This window comes from Lonchura striata, chromosome 7 (assembly GCF_050655825.1).
Source record: "Lonchura striata isolate lonStrDom1 chromosome 7, ASM5065582v1, whole genome shotgun sequence".
Lineage (NCBI taxonomy): Eukaryota > Metazoa > Chordata > Aves > Passeriformes > Estrildidae > Lonchura > Lonchura striata.
In genome coordinates, this window is record NC_140709.1 from 24553007 (window position 1) to 24566098 (window position 13092).

General features: G+C 39.8%; 1 protein-coding gene across 8 annotated transcripts in view; it reads right to left on the bottom strand.

Annotated features, from left to right (window-relative positions):
- PIKFYVE (phosphoinositide kinase, FYVE-type zinc finger containing) overlaps window positions 1-13092 on the bottom strand; it is a 63354-nt gene that overhangs the window by 23899 nt on the left and 26363 nt on the right. For all 8 annotated transcript variants that reach the window (XM_085585172.1, XM_085585169.1, XM_085585168.1 and 5 more), the window contains 8 exons: window positions 8590-8652; window positions 7210-7339; window positions 6686-6866; window positions 5301-5375; window positions 4542-4649; window positions 3640-3780; window positions 2895-3021; window positions 483-1669 (listed from right to left, as the gene is read on the bottom strand). In XM_085585172.1, coding sequence (XP_085441298.1) covers window positions 483-1669; window positions 2895-3021; window positions 3640-3780; window positions 4542-4649; window positions 5301-5375; window positions 6686-6866; window positions 7210-7339; window positions 8590-8652 — 2012 coding nt within the window. The remainder of the gene's footprint in view (window positions 1-482; window positions 1670-2894; window positions 3022-3639; window positions 3781-4541; window positions 4650-5300; window positions 5376-6685; window positions 6867-7209; window positions 7340-8589; window positions 8653-13092) is intronic.

Consider the following 13092-nt stretch of genomic DNA (forward strand, 5'->3'; position numbering starts at 1 on the left):
TTAAATATTTTTATTATAAACACATATTACCTTGCTTCGAAATTTAAAAGAAGATTTCCTCCATAATGTGATTCTCTTTTCTGCAGACCATCCAAACTTTCACAATCAAGTACTTTAATGTAATTACAGCCTACTGCTGTTTCCATGACAAAAAGCCCTCTGAAAATGAAAGTACATTTCTACAAATAACCAAATAGAAGGAGCAAGAAAGCTCAGTTTAAGAAACCTCTTAAGGTTTGCTCCCTCTTCATGGACTCATTTTCAGAAAAATTCTGCAGTCGCTTCTGAGTGAATGCAGAGCACCACAATCTAAAATGGAGTTACAACCCAGTCAAAAAAACAAAACAAAAAAAAAACTTAAACAAACAAAAAGAAACAGACAAAAAAACCATCCCCTCTGGTTTAATATGAGACCCTACAACTTCTGTATACCATGAGAAACTGATGTAACTTGAGCTTTGAGCAGCACAACTCAATCTTACCTTATGAGACCATGAGGAGTCACTCTGAGCCAATCCCTTCTCCTCCTCTTCCACTCTGCTCCCAGTTTTTCCAGTAGGGACATTACACACATCCTTATTTTGGGCAAAAGGATCTGTGCTTTTCTGTAGTATCCTCCCTCCTCTGGCCCGATAGTCAGCCAGCATTCTGGCTAAGCTCTGGCTATCACGTAGATGTTCTGCTATTCTAGTATTAACCAACTCATGAGAAGGTAAGATTTGGATAGCCTTGGCTTGGATACTCCCATTCCTCCCTTGTAGTCCAGAGAAATCCCGCAACAATTGCTTCTTCCTTCTGCTCTCCAACTCCTTGTACTCCTTATTGAGGAGAGGAGACCAATAAACTTGCTCAGGAAAGTATTCCCGGGCAGGGCATCTCATGCCTTTTTCAGTCAAAAGAAATGGTTCACGGAACATCAGCACTGGAGAAATGCAGAGAATGACATCTTTCAACTCCTGCTTAAATGCTGCAGAGTAAGTTTTGAGACGATCCTCAGATGAAGTTACCTCTTCCGTGATATATAAACCAGTATCATCCTGGAGAGGGTCTCTGAAGACTCTCATCTGACACTTGGACTCCTGTAAATCATCTGCCTGTTCAAGAGGCTCTAGTGCCTGGTTATCCAGAGTGGCCAAGTGCTGGTCCATGCCATGGAGGGGCAGTGGGGATGTTTCAGGTATTGCATGAGGTACAGAGCTGAATATTGCAAATGGTGACTCTCCTTTGAGGTGCTCTTGCTGCTTGGAGGACACCGTTTCCAGCTGACTGTTCTCTTGGTCACCTCTGTCAAATACACCTCTTGGTTCAGGCAAACTGACCTCATCAGAGGACACTGATTCAGAGATTACAGGCAGCTTTTCAGAGGATAGTTCAATGTCTTTGACTGCTGTGCTGAAGTCCTCCCCATTGAAGAGGTCCTGTTGTTCATTTTCATCTCCTGTCTCCTCAATAAGGGAGTGAAAGGAAGTGTTTTTGGTGAGAGTAGGGGGCATGGCAAACTCATCCATAAGAAATGAGATTTCCAGCTGGGAATGATAAGCCACACAGACCATGAAGATCAGAATCTCCTTCACACGAGCCAGCTCGTACTCTGCAGCACCACACAACTTGATAGTGCAACCCAGGTGCTGGGGACATCCTTCAAAGAACATCAGGGGTTTTGTCTGATCTAGAAATAAAACACGGGAGTTAGGATGACAACTACAGTTAATCTGCTTTTAGATACCTCACACACCCAAGAGACTGTAAAGGAGACTAACAGCATGTAACATTGGTAGCTGCAGAAATTTGTATTACTGTACTGAAATAACTTATTTTACCAAGAAAAAAAAAAAAGCATTGGCTATAAATCCTCTCCTGTTTTATAAAACAAGCCATCATAAAGTCAAAGTGAAGTCTATATGGAACACCCTGACCTAAACAGAGTATTCTAAGATCACTGTAGACTGCACCAGTGGGCAAAAGAATCCCTTCCCTTCCAGGCACATTTGCTCATCCTTACAAGTCAAAAGGGCAAGTCTGAGAACAATGAAATGTTGGAAGGGGCTATGAGGAAGTAGAAAGGAAATTGCTCAAGGACAGATTTGATTCAACTTGGAGCAACTTGGTCTAGTGGAAGGTCTAGTTCCTACCATGGCAGAGAAGCTAGAACTAAATTATTTTTAAGGCTCCTTCCAACTGAAACCTTTCTATGATTCTATGAAGAAAGGCAAAGACTGCATCTCCATAAAGATCTGCATCCACAGCATTTATGTGTGCCAGCACCACTGGTAACTTGTCAAGCAGCATTTCTTCCTTTCTTTGTAGACTCCCATTGCCTAGGGGAGTTACAGAGAAAAAGGAACCTTTCTTAAAGGTCCACAATGACTGGACATGGGGAAGTGTGCACAACAAGGCAAATTTTGATTGGATTTGTTAAGGTAGGACCAGATGATCTTTTGAAGTGCCTTCCAACACAGGCTGTTCTATGATTCTCTTCAATGCAGAAAAATTCTTTACAGTGAAGATGGTGTCCAGACAGACTATGAAATCCCCACTCTGCAATATTTTCAAGAGTTGGCTGACAAAACTCTAAGAAATCTGATGCTGCGTTGAAATTAATCCTTCCTGTTTTGAACAGGAAGTTGGACTAGATAAACTACAGCATGTGGGAAGAGAAAAAACAGTTTAGAAGAAATAAATCAGTCCAATAAAATCTATAGAGTGTCTTTTCTTAGCAAGATCATACTTTTCTCTACACAGGCAGTCACTGTGGTTCCAAGAAGTAATGGAAATAAAATGAGTAGGATGATACGCGATCACACAAGGAAGCCAACAGTTCACATCTACTTAAAAAGGAGCAAAGCATTCGTCCATTCACACACATAGGCTAAGGCACATCAAGGTTTACTCACCATTGGGCAACTGAAAAACTTGCATATAAAATTTATGACAGGTCCCCAACTGTGGTTTGGTCAACAGTTGATCCATTGACATCACTAAATCTCCCTGGGTCATTCGACTTACCCGGTCTAACACTTGCTGTAAAATTGGAAAGAACAGTAAGAATTTACAGTGCAAAGACGACACTGGCATCCTTATCTTGCTCTTAACAAATAAGAAAACGTCAGTGCAAACTCTCAGTTAAACCCAGTCCCACAAACCCACATCCACAATACACAAGGATCTTAGAAACAGAGTTGGGTAATTCTGGTGAGATTGTACCCTGCCTAGAACTTCTCACTTGACTAGATCCAGATACCTCCAGGAGGTGCAGTGCAGTCAGCATAATGCTGGCTCTGCCAGGAGCTCAGCCAACTCCCACAGCTACTCTCTGGCTGTCTGCACCCTGCCTCACAGGGACAGAGGCTCTCTGGCAATAGGTGAAGACCCACATATGATTTGCTATAAATGGATATCTAAGTCAACTAGAACTAAACCAGGGTAACAAGGACCCATCAAACAAGGATGCAGCACAATAGCTGTGAAGAGCTGAGGAAAAAGTAACTCTCCATATCTGCCTGTCTTACTTTCTTGGAAGAGAACACTTGGTTAGAGATGAAAATAAGACAACTCTTGGTTTTCTCCGCGGAGCTTGCTACAAAAAGTCATTAGAAATCTACCAGAAGGCCATGTCTAACTCTGCTCAGAAATGCTCACCGGCTTGACATTGATGACCAGAGTGATACCATGCTCTAAGAGCATGTCCTGAGCAATTCTGGACACAGTCTTCTCAACAAGGACCAAATTGGGTTGAACATCAACTATCCGCTGTACATAGTTCTTCAAGAACTCCCTTTCCTGCAGACAGGAACAAAGTATAGCAGTGAACTACTACAAACCTATCTGGAAAATAAACCCACTTTAATGCTTAATATAATTTTTCACTTCATTTACATACTGTCCTTTCCTATAAAATAGGGAAAACAGCTATCCATAAAACACCATCAGTAGTCCATTGTAAATATTTTCATACTCCCACAGCAAAACACTAGTTTATCAATAATATTTTATAAGCATTTCATAAAGAAAAGGTCTATGTACTTCAGTGTTTTCATATGTAAGGCACACCCCTGCTCACAGGGGCAGGGCACCTGTTCCAAAGTGACATTTTCTAGTTCATCACTCCACTAGGTTGATGGTTGTTCCAATTTTTCAAGCCTGACAAAAAACAACATGGGTGTTACCTAACCCTCACCTATATGAACTTTTCAAATATTTCTTCACACACCAAACCTTATCTAGCTGTAGTACTGTATAAGGAACGTACAGTTCAAAAGGTCTCAGTAAAAACAAAAGTTTTCTAAAATGCTGCATTGTGAGAATCAAAAGCTCACATGTTCTCAGGACGTGTAACTTGAGGACAAAAGCCCTCAGTGCAAGACTACAAATTTGTACTGTATTTACTGCAGCAGCTCTCTTAACTAGCTTACTAGAAAAGGAAAGTTCTTTATTTTCTATGCAACCTCACTCATAAAACTCCACCTTATACACTAAAAGAATTTGCAATGGCCATGATTTTGCTGGGGTTATTTTAACCCAGAACAAAAGCATATGCTCACCTGAAGTACTATAGGCTCTATGCAAGTAAACTTTGTTTCTTCTCGGTAGAGGTACTCAATTGAGCATTTTAGCAGAAGAATTCTGGGATTTTTTAAGCAAGAGTTCATCTTAAAAAGATACAAAAATAGTTAAAACAAAAATACAAATACCAGGATAGGAAGAAGTACACAAGAAAAAGACAGACTTCTCATGATTGGTCCCTGCTACCCCCACCTGCCTTTAAAGTGTCTCAGTTATCTCCCTCCCCCTGCAGACCCAACTACACATTCTTCCTTCTTCTGAAGTTGCTACACCCAGTTGTTGGAATTTCACAGGTACTGTCCATAAGCAAGCACTACTAGAGAGGATTTCCAGTTCCTGCTAAGAGCCCCAAAGTCTTGATACACTTGATTCATGCAGTTCACTCCTATCTTGCCCTACTACCTTAAAGACCCATTTTACTATACTATTCTAAGTCAGAACCACAAATGCCTTTTTCTGACTAAAAGTTGGGGTAATTATTAGATACCTCATACTCTGGTAGGGATGGAAAGGATGTTTTTCTATATATTAGGAGAGTTTCTCCCCCAAAATCTCTGGGCTAGAAAACAAAACAGCTTTGAAAAAAATGCTTTAAAAGCCATTCTTTTTGGGAGCTCAAAGCAGAGAAAGCTCATAAACATCCTATGTGGTGAGAGAAGCTTCCTGACAGAAAAGCAAGTCAGAGCTCCCTTGTTTCTACAGCATGCATTACAGTAAGATTAATCAAGCTACATTACCTTTTTGTGTGCAACATTCTTAGTGCAAACAAATCCATTCACCACCATGGAGTCAAATTTCTTTCCACCAGGGATCTAACAAAGCAAAGAACATTTTTAGAACTGTCATACACTCCCACATCTTGTAGTGCAATAAAGCTAATACATAGAATACCTATTGTAGGTGATGTACAAATTTCAGTTACACCCTCAATTATCAGATGAAAGATCAGATACAGTCATGATGGACACATAAGTCTCTCTCTTTAAAGCCTGACAAACTTAGGACAACATGAAAACTAATACTGAGTTCTAGGATTTCTACACCCCTCTCAAGAGAGGCTTATTTGTTAAACCAGTATTCTTCAGCACATGACAAGGGAACCTAATTTTGACAGGCCATGAGGAGCATATAGCTTTGCACATGCCATTTCTATTAAAAACAAAGAGATTGTAAGGAAAGGGAGAAAAAAATATAAAATAAAGAAAGAAAACTAAAAAATCCTCTACCTACCAATTGAACACATCAAACAGTTGACTGGTGTGCCTGCAGTCACAGGCAATCCCAGGCATAATAAACAGCATGAAACAGGTTTCTGAATAACATGTTTCAGAGGACATTCATATTACCAGCATGTGAAAATAGCAGACAGCTATGAAGAGCTTTCACCTCTGAACAACTGCTCTTTGAACCTGAGTTTCAGGAGAAGCAGGAACAAGTGGTGCTACCTGAAGAGACGCCACAGAACTACCACCAGAATCATAAGATTCCCCTCAGATTTCATATGGCTTTCAAACAAGAGTACTGCTGAGATGAATTTAGCCAAAGAAAACTAAGCCCAAATCTTCAGTCCTCAGTCACACTAACTCCTTGGATGTTATTTTCACATCAGACTCTCAGAAGGAAGTTTGCATGCCTGAACTCCAGACATACAGTTCAACAGTGTCAACACTGGGCCATCTGGCACAACTGGATACACCATTCCATAACAATTAAGTTTTGCTCTTGAAGAAAGCCATCGTACTTGCCATGGGAGGAGTTGAATACTCCATAATGGATAGGTACAGGGCAACAGATTGCTGCACCAAGTCCTGCATTTGGTATATCTCAAATTCAAGAGGAAAACAAGCAGAAACCAAAAAAATGAACCAAATAATTACAAAGTTGTACTCTTTGCTACCTTCTGCAACCTACAGTCTGAAATAAGAGGTCAGACCCAGCACATTAAAGCACTTTTCACAGCACGCCAAGTTCCCTCTGTGCAACTTTTTCCAGAACCCCACCTTATCCAAAGGCCAAGTCAGCCCATTACAGTACTGAATATGCTGAGGACAGTGAAAAGGGGACTGTTCTCTTCAAACAGCTGCACCCTTTTGTTTCCCTGCATCCACTGCTTGAAACTTACTTTTTTGATGTGGACAAACTGGCGGATATCCATGTCATCATCTCTCTTCTTGACATCTGGCCGTACCGTTTGAACTACCTGGCAGACCACGGGTACAATAATATCCCTCCAGGACAGTGACAGAGACTCATTGTATAGGAGCTGCTGAAGGAGTGCCATCATGTGGTTGTGATTAGCAGACCTATAAAAAAGGCAAAATAAATAGATTTCTCATTAAAAAAATATAAAAATACAGTGCAATGATTAGCTGAAGTAAACTTCTTAACCTTTACAATGCAGAAGTCCTCAGAAGGAACAGTTGCCTAAAATGTTCTACAATCAGTTTTGGTCCTGTACTCTATATATAAACATCACAAGATTAAAAAAACAACCAAAATATACTGTAAAAATGCTGCATTCTTAATGCAAATTATTTCCTTGCATTACCTACTGCAGCTCAAGTCCCACTAAAAGTTGGTGGAACAGAAGGGCTTCAGAAATTGTTACTCAAGATATGCAAATTCCTTTCTACACATGTTTCTTACAGCAGCCTTTCCATGGCTTGTTTCTCCCCATTCTCTTCTCTCAGCAGATCCAGATTGCTGTGGTGCCAGCCTAGGGGTGTGAATAAGAGCTCTTTGGACTTCTCCTCCACCCTCCTGTTGAATAACGACTCTGCAAGAGACAAACAACCGCTGTTAATGTAAGGTCACAGTTGAATGCTTGCAGTCTTTCTGAAAGGCTGTTTCAAAAAGGAAAGAATTCACTAAGACATAAGTCTTAGTAACTAATGAGTAACTACTGAGTTTAAAGTAGATGTCATGGTCCTCAGTTTGAGGGGGACTGACACTTTCAGTTACTATATTGTGTAGTAACTCCTTAGAACTGTTCTCTGTTTTGCAGTACCAAAATTAGAGGTTACTTCAGCACATTTTGTGCTTTGAAAGAGTTACTAGGTTATTTCCTGCATGGTTATTATGATATTATAGAGGCAAATTATAAATTTCCACATTGACATAATGGCTGACTATATTATAAGTCATTTATACTAGTAGTGTATAAATGTTCATCAAGCAAGTATGTAAGCCTTCACAGATCAAGCTTACAACTCCTTACTGGTAGCAAAATCTTTAGACAATAGCAATCCAAGGAAGACTACTGAAGAAAAGTCTCCTAAAAACCAACAATTAACTTCTTCCAGATGCTCCACACACAAAATTAGCTGTGTAGAAGATTAAAGAAGCTACATTGCTTTCCCCCTTCCTTCTGCAAAAGTTAAAAACTAGACACCAGTTTAATCCAAGATTTTATTTTTCAGGCTAGACAGACATTGGGGTTTCTCCCTTATTTCCTCATCTTATGAGTGTACCAAAATCAATAGCATTAACTGAGAATAAAAAAAAAAAACCCACAAGTGCATCTGGCCATGATACTGGAAAGCACGTGGGTTTATAAACTCATAAGTGCATGTAATGACCTTTCATTTCAGCAGTAGTGATGATGGTGGTGATGACAAGACACCAAGAAAGTTTTAAGAGAAGAAGCCTTAAACTACTCTGTAGAAGCTGTGCAATTTATTGTATCACATCTTCATTTGCTTGCACAGGAAGTTAAAAATCAGTTATATAAATTTGCTGGTGGAGAAACTGTGAACAAACTTGCCACTTATGCTCATTTTTTAAAAAAGTAAAAGCTTTACTTTGAGTCTTTTTGAATGCAGGAATCTGAGAAGGGAAAGCAATTCAAGCTTGAAAGTGCATTCAAAAAAGTCAAAATAGTTTATACATCAGTTTTGCCACAATAAGTTCAAATCTACTGTCAAGTAAATATTTTGAAAGGGTCAGTGCTCTATTAAAGGAGTATTAAGGAATTTGCATCAATATATTATAAAACACACAACAGCAGCATTTGAAGTTTTTCCTTACCTTTAATAAAAGCATCACTTATAGAGAACATCTGCTGCCCTCCGTTTTCAGGATTCAAGTACTCTGAAAGAAGAGAGAAGAGGGATATAGGTGGAGACAAAAAAAAAAAAAAAAACAGGTTACACTGGTGCGGCCATATAATTACAATGTACACGCCCACAACAGAAGAAGCAGCATTACTCATCCAAGTGTTTAGTCACCAATTTAGCAACAGCTTGGTGAGTGGTTAAGACAAGAATATCCTCTCATCCTTGTTCTATCAAAAAATTCTATGATGACAAGAAAACAGTGCTTATTAATGCAAAGAAACAAAACAAACAATGTAGACATGAGCCAAGACTGAACTAAGAGTGCATTTTCCAACTGACACGGACCACCCTTTTCTAGACCCAAATACCAATGTGTTAAGATGTGATCAGACACCATGGGATGGCCTCCTCACCCAGGTCTAAAAATGCAGCTTCAGAAATCATTTTAGTCATCCACTTCATTGAACCATCTCAGACTGAGGGAGAGAGTAGCTATAAGGTTTATTGTATACAGTGCAAAAACAAGAAGACAGCCTGCCTTTCAAGAGCTGAAAGTCTCAAGTCCAGAACAGTTGAGTGTTCTGGGGAATCCATGCTGACAGAGATGGACTCCCAGAAACAAAGCAGTGCAAGAGACAGATCACTTTACATGTGGGAAATATAGTTAGAGCCTGGTGCTAATAATGCCATGGTTGTGGATTCAATCCCTGTATGCACCATTCACTTAAAGATTTGGATTTGATGGGTCCCTTCCAACTCAGAACATTCTGCGATATCTGTGAAACAGGATGAAGCTCCACTTATTACCCTCTTTTAGCTTGCTAGATCTTGATGCTTCTTGCTGACAAAAAGCTTGTTTTCTCCAGAAGCCATTTGCTTTTGTGCCTTTAGTTGGCTCCTCATTTAAACAAAAAGGGATTTTACAATAAGAAAGAGCAGTAGGCCAACTGCTTATACAGCACAATTACCTGAAGCCCAGAGCCAACCCTTTATCATCCCTCCTGACAATGCTTCAGATCCATCACAAATAGAACACAAGGCCAGGCTGCTTTCAGATACCAACAGAAAGCAACAGAAAGCTGACAGGACATAAACAATCACAAGGCTCTGAGCAGCAGCACTCAGGAGGCCCCTTTCATGCCACCATTTTAAATATCTGAGCTTGTTTGCAAGTAGATACTCGATAGAGAATACATGTACCAAAGAGAAGTTACAAGCCTCCTTGTAGATTCCTGGTTATTTGAGATTTCACTCATCTCTTGCTTAGTTTAAGAGTTCAGCATTACAATAAACTACTGCTTGATAAAAGCTGGCCCACCCTCAGCACTCATTCACTCACCGACTATCTAGAGAAAGTCACATCATGCTCTACCTACACAAGAGCATGCATATTAGCACTTCCATCCCTCTCCATCTTGCAACAGCCTCAGGGCATACTTCTTACCGTAAACATACTTAAATTAGGTCTGGCACAGACCCCTGACTGGCACAGCCAAAGCACACTTATTCCCAGCTGAAACCTAACCTTAGTTATGCTCTGGACAAAGATACAGGTAGCACTTCCAAGCCACTTCCAGATTTGTAATGATCTAGGTTCTTTCATGTAAGTGATCTTTAAGATCCCTTACAACCCAAACCACTCTATTATTCTTTTCAATACAACTTCAGCTCCTGACATCACTTCTGATTAGTTCCCCAGGAAAGTTCCTGACAAGGAAAGATACCATACCCCTTCTTAGCCCAGACAGATAACACACTCATAAGTGTGAGTCTGAGATGGTTTAGGGTGGCTAACACGCACATTTCTTACCTCACATCATCCCTACATGCATCATGCACCACCAAATGAGGAAGGGGGATGGGGAAATATTCCTGTAGCTTCTTTTATAACCTGAAAACCCAAGCACCTTCTCAAAAGAAGAACCAAAACCAACAGCACACTGAGCGTTGGCAAACAAAACTAAAAAGGAACTGCATACTCTTACTTGAATCATCTTCTCTTTCCTCCTAACTACTTTCAAGCATCAAAACCACCCAAAATACCTCATACCATGATCAAGGATATCTGTCTGGAAAGATGTTTATAAAACAGAATTTCACATATTGTAAACTGTATCTCTTCAGAAACAGCAACTAAACCCCATATATAAAATTTATCATGTAACCTCTTCTCCCAGTTTAAATGCAGAAAATAACCTTATTTTGTTTCCCCTTCTGATACATACTATGTCTTTAGGCAGATGATATTATAAATGAGTCACTATACTCAGCTAACTTGGAGTCACCCAAATTTCATGGAACCATACCAGAGTTAGTCAGCCTATAACACCACAAGAAGTTCTACCATTAGAGTATACACTCTGTGCTAAATCACAGCTGGTGGATACATCACCGGCCCTTGCTTCAAAGCAGCTGACTTCTGTGACTCTGGGAAATTGCATATCCCTTAATCATTCAAGAAATCCTTGAACTGCTTAGATCAAAGCTGACCTGAACTTCCAGCACTTGATGTTTTCTATTGTCAGTCCTCCCCAGAATGCAATTACTGGAATTTACACAGTCCTAAGGAAACTGAATTACAACTTCAAAAGGAAGGTGGGATCTTCAGTTTCACTTCATTATTTCAAAGGAAGTCAAGTCACTGTCACCCAGTCTAAGGAGAAGAGACAAGTCCAACACAATCAAGATAAATAAGTGTGTGCATAACAATCATAGGGAAGTTACTGATGCTGACAGTTGCAAACACCTCATATCACTGATTAACTATAGAACTCTGTCCTTAAAATAACCACCCATTTTACACAAATGCTTAACTATCCAGTTTTGGCTGTCTAATCACTGTGATATTCTAGCATCTTTTCTTGAATTTAGCCAGGATAATCAGAAAAACAAGGTAAAAATCTTCATATTAACTTTATTATATAAAGCCTCTGACTTTAATAGTTACAGAACGAAATTTCAGAAGCCATGTATTTCACTACCATGGGAAATGCAGCATTCACTGTAGGGTTTTGTCCCTCCTCACTATCCACAAAGTTTCAGTCTTTCTATTGCCAAGAAGTATTTCTTGCTATTCAAGATATTGTAACTCATTTTAACTTGTTGCTCCCTGGTTGGGTCTTTAGTTCTCTAGAGATTATCATGCCAGGAATTATAAATACAAACAAAATAAAAAAGTTTCACTAACTTCTCTGTATTTGCAGATATCGATTTTTCAAAAAGCTGCAGGATACCTACCTATCCAGAGAGCACTTCCATGACAATTCCACTCTATCCCAGTTCTGGGCCTATTACTGGTACTGTCCCCTCAAGGGAAATCCATTCTCTTGGAAGAAAATGTTACCAGTTTTCTACTGCCAATTGCACTCCCACAGAATAAGCTGGTTATTAAGAGACCACGTTTCAGGAACAGATACCAAACACCAGCAGAGATTCACCACAGATATCAGAGTGCTGCCAGCATAAACAATTCAAAGGCAGTAGTCTTCCTCCTTTCAGTCCCTCATTACTTGCCTTTTCCACTGATCTTCTCCAAGGTCTCCACCATTAAAAACTTTCTCACAAGAACTCACAAGTTCTTGTGTTCAGAGTTCTGGCTCTGAGCAGCCTTGATTTGGTCAACTGTTTCCAAGAGCGAGAGGTTCCCTTATATTTCCCCTTCATAATGTACTGCTCCTTGTATAAAGGCATAAAGACTAAAATACGTTTGAAACCAGACAAGAACCCTGCAAGTCCTTTAACATTTGGCAGAACCAAACTGACTATTGCCTGCTTTATTGTCATCACACACTGGTAAAGAAACCTGCTACAGCTACAAATTCATTGGGTACTGCAGCACACCTGAGCCTGTTTCAGCCTCACTTAGTCCAGCACCCCTCCTTCCTAAAAGGAATTATTTGGTATATCTCCCTCTCTTCAGCTTTCCTTCCCTGTAGATGCATTAGCTTTTCATTTGATTAGGGGATCAGCTGGAAACAAATTGAAAGGAACCAGTAATGAGCAGGTGTCAGTAGTGCTGACAATCCACTCACAATTTTGGATCATCTGACATCAACTCAAACTTTTGAAACTGTTCTGCTGCTCTCTTTGGCAGAAAACAAGCAATTAGAATTCCTTCCTTCTAGGCATATTTTTAGCAAATAACAAAAAGTGACTACAGTAGGGATCAATAAATGCCTCCTCTAATTTGTCTCATTCTGCCCCACATGTCTAACACACTTGGAAAGTCAGCTATGATCACGCCTCCTCCCTCACTGTCTTCATACACCATTCAATTTCAGAATATGCAATCTGTATGAAAGTTTAAGGCTGCTGTTCCATTCTGATTCATAGCAACACAGGATCTGCTAGACTTTATAGAAGAGTGAATTAATTAGGAGTGCAAATTATTTAGCATTGGATCATCTCTTAAAGTCAGAAACACTGAAAGGCTGGGGTAAACAATAATTAAGAAACTACTTAGAAGCCACCAAAG